The following is a 21,938-nucleotide window of genomic DNA, read 5'->3' on the forward strand; positions in this document are numbered from 1 at the left end:
TAACATATCTAAATGTCTTATAAAATATATCTACCTAAACTATGTTTTTTCCAACTGAATCAGAAAAGGGAGATTTTTCAGACAGAAAGAGCAGCATCCCTGTGAGAAATTATGAACACAAATATATAAACCATTAAGTCACTGAGAGAGCAGTTTAACAGAGATGCAAGTGCTTTGTTAAAGAACATTATTAATCTTTTTCTAAATTAAAATTCTTGGCCACAGCAATAATAGTACAGCAGGTAGGGTGTTTGCCTTGCATGTGGTCAACCTGGCTCGGTTCAATTCCTGGCAGGCCAGATGGCTCCCTAAATAGTGTCAGGAGTAATTTCTGAGCACAGAAGCAGGAGGAACTCCTTGAGCACTGCTGGGTGTGGCCCAAAAACAAAAACAAAAAAATAGTAAGTTTCTAAGCACCACCTTACCAAGTTAGCCAAAATTATTTTATATTTCCAAAATATTTCAGGGTGACCTCAAAGTGGTCTACAATTACACTTTTTGCTGTTACGTGCTGAAATGAAACCACTGAGATGGTTCAGAGGTACTATGAACACTGGGATCACTAAACATTTAGCATATTAAGTTCCAGCTATACAACAGGAAACAACTGGCTGGGTTTCAGTATCAACTAATTACAACATCAAAAAATTTTGGTCATATAATAACCATAAATGGTGTCGTTTGTGTTTTACAAAGCAACTCAACCAACAAGGATAAAAGGCTGGCTTAAAAAACACATTGCAATATACTAAAAGCAAGTTAATTAAGAGCTAAAATAAAAGGCTGAGCTCATGACACTCAGAAAATATAAAAATTATGTTGGTACTGATATAGCATTTTTTAAATTAAATGTTAAAATAAAACAATACGCAGTTAAGAACAAAATTAATCTAAAAAGAAAGGAAACAAAGTAGTAACTGAGAATTCTGCTATACTTTGAGCAGCTTGAACAAGTTTTCTTGGTGGGAGGAGGCAGTGGGCGGGCAGGTGGAACTGTATATCCAGTGAGGCACAGTGTGGAGCAGAAAAGCTGAGTAGACCCTTTCCTCTGATAAGCAGTTTGCCCCTTTTGAAGAATTTTTTTACAGCCAGAACAGGAAACTCGAACAGCTGTGGCTGGAACTGAAGGAAGCATTTTATTCATGCCAGATGATGCCAGTGAAGGCTGAAAGCCAGTAGTCAACTGCGGAGCTTAAAAAAAAAAAAAAAAAAAAAGAGGAAGAAAAAGTATTTTACATTTTACCATAAATTTTATGTATGTATTCTTTCTCTTCATAGCTGGTCATGAGATCCAACACTAATTATGCAACATACAATTAATGGCATTCTCAATAGACAAAGAACTGTCTAACTTAGATACACTTCCTCTCACTCATACTATTAAGAATGAACAAACAAGATTCATTTATTCAGTTCTGTTTCTTACCAAGAGGACTGCCACTGACTGAAAACACAGCACTAATTTTCAGTTCCCCCTCTTGAGTTTTTTGCTGTTGGCCATGACTATACTCCTTTAAAAAAAGAAAATAAATACACAGAGAAATAAATATAAATGTACCTAAAGAAATCCAGATATTGACAAAATTCTACTATTGCTATAAAAACTAGTATCAAGCAAAGTATAATAAAGATATGATTATATACACTGAGAATAAGAGACAAAAAATGAAGTCTTCTAGTGTATAACAAGGATATTCGCAAATTACTTTTCAAAATCCTTATTATGCAGTATTTTAAATTGTTGTTTATTATAAAAGTAATACACACTCACTGTACAAAAATCATACAAGTAGAAATAAGAAAAAATTCCATCATTCAAAAACCACCACTGTTATTCTTTTGATATATTTCTTTCCAGTCTTTTCCTTCTGTATTCAGGTTTTATTTATTTACATAGTTGCAATTATACTGAACATACCATTCTTATTTTTTTGATCACTTGATTTAACATTTCCATAATATTACATATTATTCCAAAATCACTTCTAGTGGCTAAACATCAGTTTTTAAAATTTGACATCCAGAATTCCTGAGGCCTACAGATGTACTCTAGAGTCTGAAAATTCCAAAAGAGTATTCATTTAAGTCATTTTTTATTTCAAAAGATTATTAATAAATGTAAATATATTAAATCATAAATAACAATTATGTAATTGTCACAAGTTTTCAGGGTTGTTTGCTCTTACAAATACGTTGTTGCATTTAAAACACCTGATAATTTTTTTTTTTTTAGTTTTAGTTCTCTTTATCATAATGATATCTGGAAAATCTCAAAATACCTATTCTTGGACATGTCCACAAAGTCCTTTATTTGTGGGGAGAGGTATCTCTATATCTGCTAAAGTTTAGAAGTTCTGATAAAAATATTATTTAACAAACATATCAGATTACACAACAATGAGTGGGGTGAGGCAAGTGAAGTATCTGCCTTTTTCAACTAACTAGAATTCAGGCACAAAAATTAAGGCACCAAAGATATTAGTAATCAAGATAAGTAACATTTTAATGTATTAATTTTAAAAGTTGAAACTGTAAAAATTCATCACGAACAAAATACAAAAAAATTAAAACACAGTATCAGGATTATTGATTTTTACTTTAGCCTCAGGTTTCAACTTAATGGCGCTGAAGGGGCAGTGAGAATATATACAGAGGCCGATACTGGTCCACTCCTTTCCACACATTTGGTAGAAACAGTATTTGATGAGTATCTTCCTAAGTACTTACTCTCATAACTCCGAAAGAAAGGATCCTTAAAGAGGAATTACTAAGTAAAAAGAGATACACAGAAAAGGTTCTCCAAACACAATAGCACATGATTTTTTAAAAAATTATATTCTATGGCAGATGTTGTGGCTCAGAGGTAAAGTACATGCCTTGCATACGTGAGACCTGAGTATGATCCCCAATACCAAAGAAACAAAACTTAAAGCAAACTGAAAGTCAGTTGAAAGTCTTTACCAATTACTGTTTCAAATTTTTCCTACCATTATTAGGATTCTTTAAAATCCTAATAATTTAACAGTTTAACCTTCTGCAGCAATTCATTAACAATTCCTCAAAATGTACTTTATATATTTTTTAGTATTGACATTTTAAGACTAAAAATTTGTCATTTCTTCTCTCACAAAGTTTTACTTTCATAATAAAATACTAAGAAAACAGTCTACTGGGGGCTGGTGCAATAGCACAGCGAGTAGGGCGTTCGCCTTGCACTGGGCAGACCAGGGTTCGATTCCCAGCATCCCATATGGTCTCCTGAGCACCGCCAGGGGTAATTCCTGAGTGCAGAACCAGGAATAACCCCTGTGTGCTGCCGGGTGTGACCCAAAAAGCAAAAAAAAAAAAAAAAAAACAGTCTGTTGTTTGTGACTCTCTTTACAAGAGATCAACAAACTATCTGCAAACTATTCACAGGCAAAGCTGTATATATTAAAAAGTCTTACTTTGCATACCATACTATCACAACACTGTGCTTACTAGAGTTAAAAGCACCCACATATAATATGAAAATAAATTAATGTAATGATGTTTCAATGAAACTTCAAATATGAAAGTGTGCAAAAATTTTTTTTTCTTTTTTCTTTTTTTTGGTGCAAAAAAATTTTAAATAGAAGAGAAAATCAGGACAAACTGGACTTGACCAGCTAATTTGCCAATTCCTATTTTAATTCATGTGATATATTTTTATGTAAAATGGACATAATTAGCTATTGAATGTCTTCCATTCATCAACAAAATAGAAAATTTCTTTGTTGTTTTTGGGCCTTACCTAGCTGTGCTCAAGGGACTAAATGGGGTTCTAGGGATTGAACCCCGGTTAGCTACATGCAAGGCAAATAAGTGCCTTACCTGTTGTACTATTATTATCTCCAGCCCTCAAATTCTTTGTAAAAAATCTTTTGTTTGAGGGTCACACCCACCTGTGCTCAGACTTCTAACTTTGTGCTCAGGGATCATTCTAGGCAATGCTTGCAGGACCATATGGGATGCTGGGGATTGAACCCCGCTCAGGCCGGTTCATGCAAGGCAAGTGCCTTATTTGATTAACTGACTCTCCAGCTCCTAAATTTCTCTTTGCAACAATCTATTCTGTAGCAATATCAGTTGAAACTTATACCATACTATCCTAATTAAGATAATTATGAAATATTTAGCTAAATTATTTAAGTTTGATACAATCAACCTCTATAACCTATACAATGTATGTGTACAAAACATTGACTTGACTGTTTATTCTTCTTTAAATTTAAAGAGTCCACTGATATTTTCACTAAAACTATCTGAAAAAATAGAGGTGGGGAGACCAGGGAGCTAGCTTATGGCTCAAGAATCAATGCAAGACCTCATGTTCAATCCCTGGCACTGTGTAACCATCAAGTACTGCTGGAATGGCCCTGTTGATCCTTGGTATTTCTGGGCCCAAGCACTGAACAACTCAGCCCAGTTGGTCACGTTTAACAAGGAGTAGCCCCTATATAGGGGCTACCCTGAGCACTGCTTGGTAGTGCGCCCCCCGCCCCATCAGAACTACGTCCTTGTTTATGAATATCCGATATCTTACATTAAAAAGAAGGCACCCCATTCATTTATCTTATATCTAACACAGCATTTTACTTCTTAAAGGGAACAGTATACGTTTCTCATCATATTTTGCAACTGGGAAACAATGGATTTATAGACATAGCACTATCTCTTACATAACTAAAATTCAACTAGCTACTCTACTAAATTTTGATGAATTCCATTAATTTTCTGATAAAGATCCTTACCAGCAAATGATGATAATTTTGTCTCCCCTTTTCCATTATTTTTTCTTCTAATTTCTTTAACACGCATTGGGTCGAAAATCCAACAAAATCTAATAATGCTGACATCAGTAATGTGTGTTCTTTTAGTAATTATTAACAGAAGGTTTCCATCATTTACTTTTAAATTCAATGACTGTTATTGATCTGAAGTAGATATTTCCTTACCATAATCAAGAGAGAATCTATTACAAGAAATGCATAGTGAATTACATGAGTTTTTTTTTTTGGCATCTACATCTATAGTTTTATTTGACCTGTTGATGAAATATATCTATTAAATTTTTTCTAATATTAATTCATCCTGAAAACCTTATGATAGTGTGTTATGACACCCCCCCCAACAAACAAACAAACAAAAACACCTAGTTCAGAAAACTCCAGGACAGAAACACTCACTGGTATACTATAAATAGTCCAAATAAGTTCTGTCTCATTCTATTATTTCAACTTCTGATACACTGATACATTACTTAAGCCTCAAGTACATTAATGAATACTGTAATCTATGTATCTTTAGTATTTGCTTATATACTCCACAACATCTTCAAGGCAGAACAGAATGTTTCTATTAATATTCCTCTGACAATGATTAATTTTACCAATATTAAATAACAGATCTTAATAAATCAAGATGTGAAAAAAGATCTCATGATCTAATATTCTCAGAAGCAGAAAAACAAAAGTATAAAAACAGAACAAATAATTTACCAGTACCTTTACCTTCCCATTGTTTAACCACACAGAAAGACCCATAGCTGTATTCTAAGACAGTATTTTAGAAATGAAAAACTCAGTTCATATAGTCAAATTAACATGACATGGAGGAGGAAAAAGTAGCAACATTTAATTAGTTCGTTACACAATCCAACACTGCATTAATTACTACTATGAAAATGTGCTTTTCCACTGTGATCCATTTATTTCAATGAGAGATTACAAATTAGCTCTTCTGAGGCAGGAGTGATAATACAGTGAGTAGCGCATGTGTCTTGTTCGCAGCTGACCCAGATTCGATTCCTGGCATCTGTGTGATCCCCGGGGAATAGGAGTGAACCCTGAGCACAGAGCCAGGAGTCCCAGTTGTGGCCCAAAAATAAAACAAAACAAAGAATAGTGTTTGTATTACTATGAGGAAAAAGGAAGGGGGGAATATGAATTCACTGAATAGCAGCCACCTTTAGAACTTACAGAAAAGAGGCCTTTTTAAGATCTAAAACTTCTCCAGGAAATCTATAAATCAATTAACATTTTTGTTTGTTTTCTGGCCCACCTGGATACATTTGGGGTCTACTCCTAGCTTGGTGCTTGGGGAGTGCACAAGGGATCATGTAGTGTCAGAAATTAAACTCACATATGCAAGGCAAGTACACTATCACAGTCATATCTCCCACCCCTAAAAATCTTTTATTTACAGAAAGACTAGTAGACAAATGATTATAACCCCAGATTATCTCTTCCCCAGACAAAGAGACTTGAATTACTAAATTAACTTCTAAGACCCTCAATTCCATCATCTGTAAGTGGAGTTAATGTCTACTGAGGTCTTACAAAGAAAATTAAAACACACAGCGAATAGAGAAGCATCTGTAAATACAAGATAATACAGAAAATATTACTATAACGTGCAGTGGGATTTCAATGATGAAATGAAATGGGGAAACCAAGTAACAGTATGCCAGTAACCAAGAAAGTTCGTAACTGACAAATCAAAAAAATTATAATTTAATAATCAGAAACAAATTGGTAGAAATAGTTTTGTGTTCACACACACACACACACACACACACGCAGTTCACTGCCTCAGTGACTTTACATGGAAAAGTTAAATGATTTGTGTCAGGAAGAGGGCTGAAAGCAAAATTACAAGTTATGCAAAGAGAAAAACCAAGGCAAATTTTAACATAGTGTCATGTCATGATCTAAAGTTGTGTTACTAAACCTAGAGAAAATTTACGGCTAATAACTGATGGTCAAAAGTAAAAGCTGACCACAGGTATTAAATTAGCATTTAATGAATTAAATCGATAGTTATTTTAGAAATTAGAAAACACTACACTGAAGTTTGTTTTCCTCAGTCTATGGGAAATGGATGAGTGATAAAGCATTATGCAAAATTGAACAGCAAGGAATATAGATCTCCAATAGTCATGTGGGAGAAATACCTAAAAGAACATGACAATGAAGAAGCAGAAGGAGAGGAGGACGGTTTTGGGAAGGAGGAAAGGAGATGAAGGGGAGAGGGAGGGAAAAGGAGGAGAGGAAAAAGAAAAGGAAGAATCAGTATTCTATAGTTTAACTGTGTTTTCCTGGGGAATTTCAGACTCATTAATTACCAAACAAAAGTCTGATCCCACAGAAATAAGAGTAGCTGACTGAAAGGAAAAAAAAAACTAGCTCTACCCATTCATATGTAAGAACTGTCACACTGGTGATCAGGGTAAAGGATATTCCTGGACCTTAGGTTCAAAACCTACAAATACTCCATTGCTTCTCAAAAACTGAATAGTTTTTTGGTCTCTTGGGAAAGTCCTTCCCCATAATCATGATGAAAAAATCATATCCGCTATTTTATAACATATTACTATACTTTGAACAGTGTGTGAAATTTCAGTGTTTCTGTGCCCTAAAGCTCGATCCTATTTAGTTCTCTCCAGCTACTACAACCTCTACTGTTTTCAAAACAGTAATACTAACAACCCTTCTTGATACCCTCCCTCCTGGAATGTACTATCCTTGCAGTACCTTTTTATACCAAGGAAAATGTCATTGATCATTTACCAAGATAATGAAGTGCTTTAGAATTCTGCCAGCATTATAACTTATTTCCCAATGTGGAAATTTCCATGTCCACACTAATGAGCATATACAGAGACAAGATCACCCCACATACAAATGTAGTTGTAGTACACTGAACTACTACATAAATTTTGCCTGGGTTTGTGTAAAAGAGACAGAACTCTCTTAGTTGTTTCTATTAATAAGATTTATATCTACCATCTATTCAAATATTTTCACATTCCCTTTTTTCAACCATCTTCTTATATTTAACCAACACACTCAACTCCATCCAGCTCATTAAAACTACCATCACTATCTTCTACAGCTCACTTTCCACCAATTAGCATGAAATTCTCATCATCAATTGGTGACATCCTAATCACCAATTATTCCTTCATTTTACTTTAAACAGTGGTTCTCAATAGCTGGCTATTTCATCCCCAAATATTAACATTATCTGGAGAACTGGGTGAAGGGGTGACTGTTACTATCTAGTAGGTATAAACATCCTACAATACGCAGAACAGACCCCATCCCCATAACAAAAATTATCTTGCTCAAATGTCAAAATGTCAGTACCAAAGTAGCGAAACACTGCTCTAAGTAAAAGCTCTAAAATAAAAACTTCATTCTATCAAAGTCTTAGTCAATCCCTCCAATATCATAAAAAGGTATGAAAAAGGCCATCTTTCTCTAGAACAAATGTCATTTCAAAGAAATAACTCATGCTATCTTTACTTCTCAGGTCCTGCATTCATGCTATCTATATAAAACACAGACCACCTTCAAATAATTTCTACTATTGTGAATTCATTCCTTGCTCCCCTTTTTCTATATTCCAGAAATGACTGTACCTGACAAAATTACTTTCTTTCATTCCAACTATTACAATGTTATTAGCTAAATAGTTAATTTCACTAATTCTAGGACTGTAAAAGTTACAGAATCTCTATCACTTTAATTCCAGAGAAATCCTGAAATAGCAATACTCAATCCTTACCATAATTATTCATCTTAATTGTTAGAATCTCATCTTCCAATCAAAGCTTCTTTCGCTTTCTATCCCCTGACCAATTAAGTAATTCATTTATCAACTAACCCTTTTCCACAGATAACCTCCATTAATCCCTCTTGAAAACATTAAATCCGTAACATACCCTGAATCTCACCGGCAGAAACTATGAAAAAGATTTATTACTTTGTTATAAAATAGTCATACCATAAACTTAAAGACCACCATAAGCCTTTGTCTTGCTTTCTCTATCAATCTAAAATCCTTGGAGACTCACACTTTCTCTAATCCTAAACAAAAACACATTGTAAAAAAAAATAAAAACAAAAAAACAATTCATAAAATAATGGTATTAAGAAAAAGTAAATTAAAATCCTTATTTACTACTCAAGAAGCTTCATATAACTCTTGTTCATTCCTCAGCATTCTTCTCACAAGACAATTCAAATTGCCTCCACTTCATTAAGCATCTCATCTCACCCTGTCAAACTACTTCACTTTGTAATCAAAAAGATCCTCTCTTAAATGAATAATTTATGTGTGAAACAAAAAGAAAGGGGAAAAAAAAAAGGTGAAATGTTTACTTGAGCATTGTCAGGTTCATCTTTTATTTTGTCTAGTAGTCCCTGCTGTGGTGCCATTGCTTTGTCATACTCATCATCCAAAGGTTCTTCTTTAATTCTAATATTTGATGCAAAGGAATTCCCCAGTTCCGAACCAATGGATTCTTTATTGGCAAATGGATAGCTGGAGTCCTAAAACACAATATAAAGGATTAATAAATATTCAGATTTTAAAATGATTCCTCTTCAGGTTTAGCACCCAAAGAAAAGCTAATTGGAAATGAAGAACTGTATGTACATTCATCAGAATCCCTACGCCTAAAAGCAAATGTGATATATGTCTAAATATCAAATACAAATAGAGATTCTAAGAACTGAGGCTTGTGAGATCACTCCAGAGATGTCCTTACCCAAATTATATAACAAATTAAGTTGGGGGAGGTGGGGGAAATCAGCACCTAACACAAACACAGTTTAGAAAGTGACATAAAGAAAACTTTTGACACTTGCCACAGTTACAGCAATCTACATACACACTGAAAACTTACCCTAAAGTTTGTTTCTGGGGTTTGTGGTAAATGGGTATGTAATGTTTCTTCAACTTGATTAGCTATTGAAAGAAAAAAAAACAAAACAAATACATGTATATGAATAACAAATTTTATAAAGAGTGACCTAAAAAGCTATCATTTGGTAATGACTTCTCTTTTCCAACAAGAATGTTCCTTAAGAGTGAATTGGATTCAAAAAATAACCAAAAGGTAGTGTCACTCTGAGCAAATACATGAAGCCCCATCTAAGTTTCACCCTTACCAAACTCCTATTCCTTGCTCAAAATTTGACGCATTATTTCACTGCGCTTTTGGAAATGACTTATTTGTCCTTCCCCCTTTCTGTTTAGATCATTCCAAGCACACTCTCTCTTTCATAATGTTTATACTGGACTCAAGACTCAGCTCAATTCAAAATTTGCACCTCTCCTCTATAAAACCAGAATAGAACTGAAAATTGTCTTTTCTAAGAATCCTAAAACATAGTTTTAGTTCTGTGAAGAAACTCTTCAGGCATTGCCTTACTCTTCTTTGACCATTATTTTTAATTGAAATTCAAATCTTTTAATTTGGGGGTGCAGAGTGGGGAGGAGGTGGGGAGTTTTGGTGCATGCCCAGTTGTGTTTAGGACTTACTCTTGACTCTGTCCTCAGGATTCATTCCTAGAAGTACTCAGGGGACCACAGATGGTACTGGGGATTAAATGGGTCAGCTACATGAGAAAGCAAGGTCCCGTCCCCTGTACTATCTCAGTAGCCCTAAAAATTCTATCTTGTTATACAACTGCTTATCTTGTATTGTCCATTACTAAGCGCTGTGTTTCAAAAGGAGAACTATTATCCTCCTTTAGCTCAATGTCCCATAAATACTGAAAATAAGTATTTAACATATACTTCTATAGTATACCTTTGTACAGGCTTGAACATATGGATACTAATTTACACATTTAACAACACTGATATTCTACCACATTTTTCTAAGGACGTTGGAAGAAATATAAATACTTGTACAGTAAGTATGACCTTGCTTTCCTTTACATCTACTCAACATTTACCAAAACATGCCTGTTTTACTGCACCAGCTTTGTCCATCAAAAATACAAAGTTGAGTAAGATACAATCTGGCCCTCAATAATTAACTATCTGAGCAATTAAAACAAAACAAAAATAAAACTATAAAACTGTGGGGCTCAAGTACTACAAATAATGAAGCATGAACAAACGTTATGGAAATAGAGATAAGATGACAATTTATTTTCAATGCAGAAAGCTTAAGAATGACTACAGAAGAGAAGAGGTTTATGAGTCAGACATTGTTTTGTAAGAACTACTTTTACAGGTTTTAGGAAAAAAAGAGAAAATGACATGCAGGCAATGGAACAGGAGAAAAAGAAGATATAGAACATACAGCACACTCAAGAGTGAAACTGAAATTATAGACTACCCTGGGCAAAAGGAAGAGAAGCCTCAAGAAACTGCTACAAAATTTAAAACATATATATATAAAAAAAAAAAACCTTCCCTATTTTGGACTAATAAGTGGGACAGCAGGTTGAATTTGTGCTTACAGCACAAAGAAGTTAAATCCAACTTCAGGTTCCAATGTTCAACCAAAGAAAATGAACAGGTGACTCAAGTATCTTGCCTTCTCATCAAAATATTGCAATCAAGGAAGGGAGAAATGAGTTTTAGAGCTATTTTTCAACCATTTATACCATTACCAAAAGTTACTGGGAGTAATTCAGTCAGTCTGCAAAGAACAAGGATAAAAAAAAAATGACAAACTTAAAATGAAATCTGTTTATACTTCACATCGCAGAATAAAAGCTATATTGACAGAAAAAGATTCTTTGTTATTTATTGTTTATTGTGTCTCTATTATAACAAATATTACCTGCTTTATCAAAAAAACTGCTTTTCAACCTTGAATCCAATTCTTTATGGGGTTTATCCAACCGTTTTTCACGTTCATAAGTTAGGTCTCTATTTTTCTCCTTTCCAGAAAATGTCTCTTTGCTGTTTTCTCTTACTAGACTAAAATCTTTTCGTATTGACTTAAAGACAGAAACCTGATCAAACTGTTTAGGAAAGTCCTTTTTTAATTTACTTGGAATTTGTATTTCAGTTTCATTGTCTGATTCATGCTGTGTGACTCTTCTCTCTACTTCCAAGCTATCATCAGTATGAATTGAAGAAACAAGATTGTCCTTTGAACTAAAATTCTGTTCATCCTCATTGTCACTACCAACGACTGGAATTCCTGCAAGATCCCCAGAGTTCAAAAAATAATCATCTTCATCCAGCAATGAATTTTCAGATCCTGTTTGATTCGTCATTCCATAAGACATGCTGTCAAGGGTAGGAGTTAAGTTGTGGTCTATATCTTCAGACATTTCTGTATCCATGATACCACCACCTTAAAAAGTAAAATACTGTTTAGACAAACGATAGTGCTAAAGATGAGCACATTTATAAGGTCCGTCTGGTATATAACCAAATATATGTATGTATATTTTTCTCTAAAACAAAATACAGATAGTATTAGCATATTAACACTGATATTGGTGACAGATATGATTATCCCGATCAAAAAAACAGGGACCTGAAATCTGAGAAACTATTTGAGATTAGAAAATAAGGAAATGTGATACAGAAATGAAAAAAAAAAAAAAAACTACAAACCTCAAAGCTGGCTGTATCTGTGTTCTAATGATAAAAAGATTGCTGAAAATTTATGTGGTCCTGAGAAGAAAACTCAAATTTCTTTATAAAAAACCATTAATACTCACCTTAGAGATTAATTTATGGTGAGGATTAGTAATAATGTTATAAGGGGTTACTAACACAACACACAGAAAGAAATACTGTCATTATTACAGGCATTATTGATGTTATTTTGGTTTTTGGGCTGCACCCAGCAATGCTCAGGGCTTACTCCTAGCTCTACGCACAGGGATCAATCCCAGTGGGTCTAGGTGACCACATGCAGTGCCAGGAATGAAACCCTAGTCATCTATGTACAATGCAAGCCCCCTACTCACTGTACTACTGCTCCACCCCAATTCTTCTACTTCTTGGCATCCATTCCCAAAACACAGAACATTAATACAAAAAGACATATATACATGCCTGTTTTCAAGTAATAACCAGAATATGAAAACAACACTATTATCCAGTAACAGATGACTGAATAAAGAATCTGTGGTACACACATACACACACTCTCTCTCTCTCTCTCTCTCTGGAGTAGTATACAGCTATAAGAAAGGATGAACTATTGCTGTGTACTGCAACTTGGATGAAACTGGAAGGCACGGTGTATCTGGAGAATAAATACCAGATGTTCTCACTTATCTATGGTACATAAAGGCAAAATAAGGGAACAGACAGCACAGGATGATGACAAAATCTTGACTCTGGATCATAAAACTAAGACTACCAAACTGAGGGGAAGAGAGAAGTGTGGAAGAAGAAAGAGGTGGACTGGGGGGCTGGAGCAATAGCACAGCGGATAGGGCATTTGCCTTGCACGCGATTGACCTGGGTTCGATTTCCAGCATCCCATATGGTCCCATGAGCACCACCAGGAGTAATTCCTGAGTGCATGAGCCAGGAGTAACCCCTGTGCATCGTCAGGTGTGACCCAAAAAGTTAAAAAAAAAAAAAAAAAAAAAAAGGTGGACTGAAAGTTACATAAGGACAATGGTAAGGGTTGCAGGCATTTTGGTAGTAGTGAGGGTGCAGTAAGTTGTATACACATAGGTACATATATATATATATATATATAAATTATAATACTTTTGCAACCATATTGAGTAATAGTAAACAGGCGTCAGAGAGATAGTACAGCAAGTAGGGTACTTGCTCTGCACCTGGCAGAGCCAGGTTCAATCCCCAAAATCCCATATAGTCCCCAAGCAACACCAGGTGTGATTCCTGAGCAGAGTCAGGAGTTCCTGAGCACCACTGGGTTATGGCCCCAAAATGAAAGAGGGGGAAAAAAAAAGAAAAGTAAATTAATCTAGAAAAGACAGACACAGAGGAAAGACACAATTTACTTATTCAGGAATAAAAAGACAGGGGCTGGAGCAATAGCACAGCGGGTAGGGCGTTTGCCTTGCACTTGGCCGACCCAGGTTCGATTCCCGGCATCCCATATGGTCCCCTGAGCACTGCCAGGGGTAATTCCTGAGTGCAGAGCCAGGAGTGTCCCTTGTTCATCTCATAGAGAATAATATGAACTAACAATATACTTTAGGATGAGACACACACCTCAAGGGGCTGCAGTACACACTTTGCACATAAGAAGTGTACGTTTGACCCCTGGCACTGCATTGTTCCCTGAGCACCATGAGGGTCAATCCCTAATCAACTGATGGGTGTAATACAAAGAAGAATAAAAGGGGCTACAGAGCATAAGGGGTTTGCTTCACATGTGGACAACCTGGGTTTAATCCCTGAGCACAGTTAGAGTAAGCCCTGAACACTGCAAAGCGGTACAAAAACAAATATATATATATATATATATATATATATATCTCACTGTCACTGTCATCACATTGCTCATCGATTTGCTCCAGCAGGCACCAGTAACATCTCCATCTTGAGACTTGTTACTGTTTTTGGTATATTGAGTACACCATGGGGAGCTTGCCAGGCTCTGCTGTGATACTCTTTGCCGAGAGGGGCGGAAGAATCAAACTCGGGTCAGCCACGTGCAAGGCAAATGCGCTACTGCTGTGCTATCGCTCCAGCCCAAATTATACACACACACACCAAAAAAAAAAACTACCTGCCCCATCCCAACCCACATTAGTAGCCTAATATACATTGCCACATAGAGCATTTCCAAAGTTTAAAGTATTTGAAATCCTTCTAGTAGGTAGCTACCAGCAATTTCTTTATCTAAGGGAATCTAAATGTGAAATAGAAAGCTCTGCCTAATTCTGGTTAAACCAAATATATGTTAAATTTCACTAATCTCCTGCAAATGGAATCCTGTAAGAAGTGTCAGACACAGCTTTCTAATGTGTCTTTATCAGAGTCCACAGGCACAATACTTCATCACTGCATCACTGTCATCCCGTTGCTCATCGATTTGCTCAAGTAACGTCTCCATTGTGAGACTTGTTACTGATTTTGGCATATCAAATACGCCACGGGTTGCTTGCCAGGCTGTGCCGCGCGGATGAGATACTCTCGGTAGCTTGCCAGGCTCTCCGAGAGGGACAAAGGAATCAAACCCAGGTCGGCGGCATGCAAGACAAATGCCCTACCCGCTGTGCTATAATACTTCATAGAGGGGGAAAATAAAATTTCACATTGTCCCTTTATTTTCAAATCCAGCATTCAAGATTACTAATGCCTTCCTACTTATTTTGAGTTCTGTGAAGTTGGTATGGTAACTGTCGAAATGCCTATAAAATATGGACACAGATGTGTGTAGCAATACAGTATATTATCTGGGGCCTGGGAGGACTGCTCCCAAAATATACTCAAGAGGTCCCAGGGAGCACATCTGGTGATACTTAAGGATCAATACAGACTCAAAGACCAAACTTGGGTACATGTGTATGCAAAAAATGCATCCTTGGCCCCTGAGATACCTCCCTGACTCAAAACTAATCTATTAACTTCTTTGGGAAGGCTTAGTTCTTGAGTTCAAGTGACCATCTGACACGATTAGAATATTGAGAGCAAAACCAGTGTACAATTGCGTAGAATCTGTGTTTAACTCTGTGATCTCAGCAAATCTATACCAAAACTTGGACTAATCAATCTAAAATAACTGATCTCAAATTCCAATGAACAAAGGTTCTAAGGGACAAAAGAACAGTATCCAAAAAGAGTAAGAGGTAGATACCATAACCGAGAAAGAAACACCACCACAGGGCAATAACCTGTAACTGAAAAGGTATCTCTAAGGTAGAGTGCTGGGAAGCGAAGGGAACAGGGTATTTGTACTAGATGCTAGTTAACCCAATTTCACAATCCTATGCTTACAATGCTGAAAAAGGAGGGGTCAGGGTTCTAGGAAGAAGCTATCTTGACAATCTCTCACAACCGTACTGCTAAGACACCTTATTGGACCTCCCTGCCCACAGTTATCAAACCTAAAAACAAATTCCTAGATCCGCTCCTAGCAAAAAGCTATCTGGGGACTGAAAAAATAATAGTACTGGGGTTGGAGCGATAGCACAGCAGGTAGAGCATTTGCCTTGCACGTGGCCGACCCGGGTTCGATTCCCAGCATCCCATATGGTCCCCCTAGCACCGCCAGGAGTAGTTCCTGAGTGCATGAACCAGGAGTGACCCCTGTGCATGGCCGGGTGTGACCCAAAAAGAAAAAAATAATAATAGTATTTACTCCTTGCAGGCAAAAATATTTAGATGCTAAAAAGTCGCATCCTATAGTTAAACAAGCAAGATGACCTACTGTGCTCACGTCCAGATATGGAACTTAAACTTCCCTGTAAACTCATCCAGTATGAGCTCCCAACTACTCCACAGGTGTGCACAAAAGAATGCAGCCTAGGAATAGTTGAATACTAGTCAATTTCAACTCCTGATCAATATCTAGTCTTTGTCAAATTTAGTACAAATGTAATCCTGGTTACTTTTCTGAATCCCTAGACACAGCCCGGACCTGGTAATACTAGGTGTCACAACCAGGATCAAGTACACCTGTGACAGCAAATTCCCAAGTTCCCCACCACATCTCCATGAAAATATGAAGGAACTCACCTGCACCAATGACTTAAGACAACAACCTGCAAAGAATGCCTTACAACACAGAATGACAAAAACAATCTAAAAATGACTTCTAGGGGCTGGAGTGATAACACAGTGGGTAGGGCGTTTGCCTTGCACGCGGCCGACCCGGGTTCAAATCCCAGCATCCCATATGGTCCCCTGAGCACTGCCAGGAGTAATTCCTGAGTGCAGAGCCAGGAGTAATCCCTGTGCATCGCCGGGTGTGACCCAAAAAGCAAAAAAAAAAAATAAAAATAAAAAAAATAAAAATGACTTCTACACAATAGTACTAGTGAGGCTCACTCAAGTTAGGTCATCAATGGACAACTACTTCAACAAAGTATGAGAATAGAGCCAAAGCAATAACACAGAGGATAGGGCACTTGTCTTGTACATGAATGACCTGAATTCAATCCCCAACACCCCGTAGAGTGATTCCTGAGTGCAGAGCCAGGAGTAAGCCCTGAGAACCATCAGGTATGGCCCCAAAACAAAACAACAGCAAAATTATACGAGAGTGTCAACAAAGATTGACAGAAACTTAAAGATCAATGAGCCAGAATGAACAGTAATGGAAACTAAATAATAATAAAAAAGACCAGCAAAAAGAAAAATTAAAAGTAAACAGAAAAACTGTACATGCAAAAAAAAAAAAGTTCCAAAAAGACAAGAAAGCAAAAAGGGCCAAATTATATTTGAAGTGGGACCAGAGAGACAGTACAGCAGGTTTAGGCGTTCCTAGCACGCAGGTGATCCAGGTTCGATCCTCGGCATCTCACCTGGTCTTCCTGAGCACCACCAGGAGTGATTCCAAAGTGCAGAGCCAGGAGTAACCCCTGAGCAGTGCCAGGTGTGGCCCCAAAACAAAACACAAATTTCATAATTGAAGAACAGTCAAGAATCATGCGATCTGCTGCAACATGGTTGGAACTGGAAAATATCATGTTAAATGAAGTAAGCCAGAAGAAGAAAGATAAACACAAACACAGGATGATCTCACTTATCCGTGGTATATAAATACTCCCCTTCAAACTCTGCTCTGGTTTAGAATAGACCCACTGATACCAGCCAAAGGCGAGCCTCACTTGGGATAGTGGAGCAGCAAGCAAGTCAACCATAATCTGATGTTTCTTTTTTCCTCCTTTTTGGGTTTCTCAACACTCAGTAATGCTAGAGCAACTAGACTATTTCCAGCACAGTGCTCAGATAGTAGTCCCCCAGAGTGGCTGACTATGTGCGGTCACTACTGGAACCTGAGGCTCTGATATGTAACACCTATGTTCCAGCCCTTTGAATCACCTCCCCCACACCTCTGCCTGATATTTCTGACGCTTCAACTACATGGGTTTTTTAAATTATTATTAGAATATCTATTTATTAATGGAGAAGCTGGTGAAACTGGGCCAAAGATCATTACCAGACAAAAACAACTGAAAGAATAGCTAACCCTCATTTTACCTTTTCCCTAAAAGCATAACTCTTTACTGCATTTAGGTTTGTAGATATATATCAGTAGATAATGTTTATCAGTAGGTATTAGCACACCACAGTAGGTTTCAATTATTTTTATGATCTAGGTTATCGAAAGCTTAACTGAAACTGCTATTATGCCAATTCTTTCCTATTATCCTGTCTTCTAAATTTTGGATTAGGGGTGGGGAATGGGGGGACTACTTACGAATTTGGATCACAACTAAGTAGGAAGATTTTTTGTTTTGTTTTGTTTTTTGGGTCACACCCGGCAATGCACAGGGGTCACTCCTGGCTCTGCACTCAGAAATTACCCTTTGCGGTGCTCAGGGGACCATATGGGATGCTGGGAATCGAACCCAGGTCGGCCACGTGCAAGGCAAACGCCCTACCCGCTGTGCTATCGCTCCAGCCCCAAAGTAGGAAGATTTCTGGTTATTTGGCCTATGAAAAAAACTTGATTTTTTTGTTAATTTCAATGTCTCATTGAGAAAAAAGAGAGTACAAGGATTTAAAAGGTAAAGAAATGATGTAGGACTACCCATAGATAGCAATATAGCTGGATGCTCAAGGGTTATTCCTGGTTCTGAACTCCACAATTACTCCTGGCAATTCTTCCGGTACCATATAGGATGCCAGGAACAAACCCAGGTCCACCCAGAGCAAGGCAAGCACCCTACCCACAGTACTATCATTACGGCCCCTTTCTTCTTCTTTTTTTTTTTAATGTAGAAGTACTGCTATTTATTCAGCACTGATTAAGCTGATTGAATTGGGCATGAACTCCACATTACTTTTTATTTATTGAATCACCATGAGACAGTTACAAACTTTCAAGTTTGAGATACAGCTGTACTTGTATCACTTGTACCACTTGTCATCCCATTGATCTTCGATTTGCTCAAGCAGGCGCCAATAACATCTCTATTTGTCCCTGTCGCATTCTAGTGTAGCCCAATGGTCAGCTGTACAATGATCGAATATCCATCCCTCCACCAGTGCACAATTTCCAGCATCAGTGTCCCCAGTATATCCCCCCCAATCCCAGTCCTTTCCCTGCCTCCATGGCAGACAACTTCCCCAAAACTCTGTCTCTACTTTTGGGCATTACATTTTGCTCGAATTTTCCAACCACCATTCACCGGGGCAAATGCTAGCTCATTTATTGTCCACTGCTCACTTAGAATATCGTGGATGCTGTGGCTGCGTGCTTCTATAATCCTAGATTGCAAATGGTTGGGTTCCAGAGACATTTCTATAGGGCACTAATCCACTTTGGGATTCAATTAGGTATCTCTGGACCAGGGCAGCTGGTGCGCTAGGATGGCTCCCGGAGGCACATTGTGGGTGTGAGAGCCAGGCCTAAGAGCAGGCCAGGAGCCGGGGAGGGACAGCCTGGCACCTCTGCCACCATGCAGCATGGAGATTTAGTCCTGGAACCCAAATACCTGGGCCTTGCTTGTGGAAGCTCTTGGTCACAGGGATTCCATCTGGAGTAGGCAGGGAGACTGCACCTGTTCCATCTGGGGTGGCCCGACTGCCCCTTTCTATCCTATTTTTATTAATCAGAATCAGTTCCTGTTCCCTAAACAGGTAAAGTAACTGACTAGCATGCAGGCAAAATGGAGTTGCTTATACTAATAACAAAGGCATTTTCAAATAAATTTAAGAGTACAAAATTAAAGCAAATGATAGAAATCTCTAGGAATAATATTGGATCTCTGAGATTTTGGAGTAACCTGAACTTTTAGAGCTAGTAAATGGTGTAAATAATCTTGTTAAATAAAAGAGGTAGGTAATGATTCTAGATCGACTGAACTAAGGGTCCACTCGTTAAAACTGAAGTCATTAGCACAGTCTTAGTGACATTTTTAAAGTGCATCTTAAATTTTTGTTGGTGTTGTTCTTTTATTTTTTGGCCACACCAAGCAGCTATTCAAGACTTACTTCAGGCTCTGCATTCAATAATCACTCCTGGCGGTGCACAGGGTACTGAACCTGGATGGGCCATGTGCAAGGAAAGAGCCTTACCTGCTTTACTATCACTCCAGCCCCTCACTGAATATTCTTTACCACTTTTTAAAAATTTCTTTATTCAGGGGCTGGAGTGATAGCACAACGGGTAGGGCATTTGCCTTGCAAGCAGCCGACCCAGGTTCGATTCCCAGCAACCTATATGGTCCCCCAAGCACCATCAGGAGTAATTCCTGAGTGCAAAGCCAGGAGAAACCCCTGAGCACTGCTGGGTGTGACCCAAAAAGCAAAAAACATATATATACATATATACACTTATATATATACATATATACTTACAAATCCACAGCAAACACCATACTTAATTGTGAAAAACTGTAAACATTCTTTTTAGAATTAGGAGCACAATAAGATTGTCTCACAACTATTATTTACTACATAGTATTGCAAGTCTTTGCCGAGCAAAGAGGCGAGGAAGTATATTAAGGGCATCTGTATCGATAAAGAAGTCAAACCCACACTATATGCAGATGACATACTATACTCAGAAAATCCTATGACTCCACAGAAAAGCTCCTGGAAACTAAAGGTTGTTCATTAAAATAGCAAGCTACACAAATTGATGCTCAGAAATACATGGCTTTTCTATATACAAACACTGAAACAGCAGAGAGAAATTTAAGAAAAAATACCATTCATAATTGTGTCTTAGAAAAATCAATTATCACTGGCTCTGCATGCCCATGTTCTCCCTTGAACATGTATCTTATTGCTTGTCTCTTTCTTTGCTTGCTCATTTCCTCTCTGGTAGCCTATGCTCTCTCTCAAGTATGTGTTTCTCCCTCACTCTCTCTCCCCTCAATCTTTCTAAGCAAGTTTCAATAAAAACCACCCTGCTTCACCAAAAAGAGAAGAAAAAAGAAAGAAGAAAAGAGGAAGGACAGGGGGAAGAGAAGGAAGAAGGGAGGGAAAGGGGAGTGGAGGAATAGGTTGAGGAGGAAGAAGAGAAAGAAAAGAAAAATCAAAAACCTAGTATAACATGCTGCGATAGCACAGCAGGTAGGGCATTTGCCTTGCACGCAGCCGACTTGGGTACGATTCCTCCGTCCCTCTCGGAGAGCCCAGCAAGCTACCGAGAGTATCCCGCCCACACGGCAGAGCTTGGCAAGCTACCGTGGCATATTCGATATGCCAAAAACAGTAACAAGTCTCACAATGGAGACATTACTGGTGCTCACTTGAGCAAATCGATGAACAACTGGACAACAGTGCTACAGTATAACCTACTTACAAAAGATGGAACTGAGCCACAGTATAGCAGATAAGGCATTTGCCTTGTGCACAGCTGACCAGTTAAATCCCTAGCATCCCATAACATCCCTCAAGTGCTGTCAGGAATAATTCCTGAGTGCACAGACAGGAGAAAGCGTGGACCAAAAACAAACAAACAACAATAACAAAAAAAAAGAGTGAAAGACATACAAAGAAAACTATAGAACACTGCTAAAAGAAAAGAGGGCAAAAGGAAATGGAAACACATGCCCAGTTTGTGAATTGGACAGATTAATAGTGTCAAAATGACCATCTTGCCCTCAATTTTATAAGATTCCATGCAGTCTCTATAAAATACATATATTTTTTAAAGACATAGATCAAGCAATACTAAATTTTTATGTCATTTAAAAGGTTTCAGTCAACTAGCAGGATTAATAAACTCCTTGCAATCTGTGGACCTTCAAGGATAAAGTAACTAACCCCAAATCAAGTGTTGCAAGTGAATTCTGATGGCACTGTTTTCTTATTAAAAACCTGTGCAGGGACCAAAGAATAGCACAGAAGCTAAAGTGCCTTGCTTGCATCTGATTTCTGGTTCTATCACCAGCATCATATATGACCTCTTGAACACTAACAGGGGTTGTTCTGAGTAAAAGGTTAGGAATAATCCCTGAATAACACCAAGTATAGGGGTAGAGGGCGGGGGGAAGTTGGGGGAGAGAACAAGAACATTTGGGCATTTGTTTTATTAG

The 21,938-nt window shown here is 37.5% G+C and overlaps 1 protein-coding gene across 5 annotated transcripts in view; it reads right to left on the reverse strand.

Moving 5' to 3' along the window:
• Positions 1 to 21,938, reverse strand: part of ZMYM4 (zinc finger MYM-type containing 4) — a 122,382-nt gene that overhangs the window by 55,144 nt on the left and 45,300 nt on the right. Inside the window, exons 3-7 of one of the 5 annotated variants that reach the window (XM_004614261.3) lie at positions 11,609 to 12,130; positions 9,713 to 9,774; positions 9,186 to 9,356; positions 1,427 to 1,511; positions 936 to 1,191 (exon numbers count right to left, since the gene is read on the reverse strand). In XM_004614261.3, the coding sequence (XP_004614318.2) occupies positions 936 to 1,191; positions 1,427 to 1,511; positions 9,186 to 9,356; positions 9,713 to 9,774; positions 11,609 to 12,130 (1,096 nt within the window). Of the gene's footprint in view, positions 1 to 935; positions 1,192 to 1,426; positions 1,512 to 1,918; positions 3,287 to 4,772; positions 4,792 to 9,185; positions 9,357 to 9,712; positions 9,775 to 11,608; positions 12,131 to 21,938 lie in introns of those variants that run through there. The other 4 variants (XM_055137868.1, XM_055137869.1, XM_055137870.1 and 1 more) reach the window with 4 other exon arrangements.

Source organism: Sorex araneus, chromosome 5 (genome assembly GCF_027595985.1).
Source record: "Sorex araneus isolate mSorAra2 chromosome 5, mSorAra2.pri, whole genome shotgun sequence".
Lineage (NCBI taxonomy): Eukaryota > Metazoa > Chordata > Mammalia > Eulipotyphla > Soricidae > Sorex > Sorex araneus.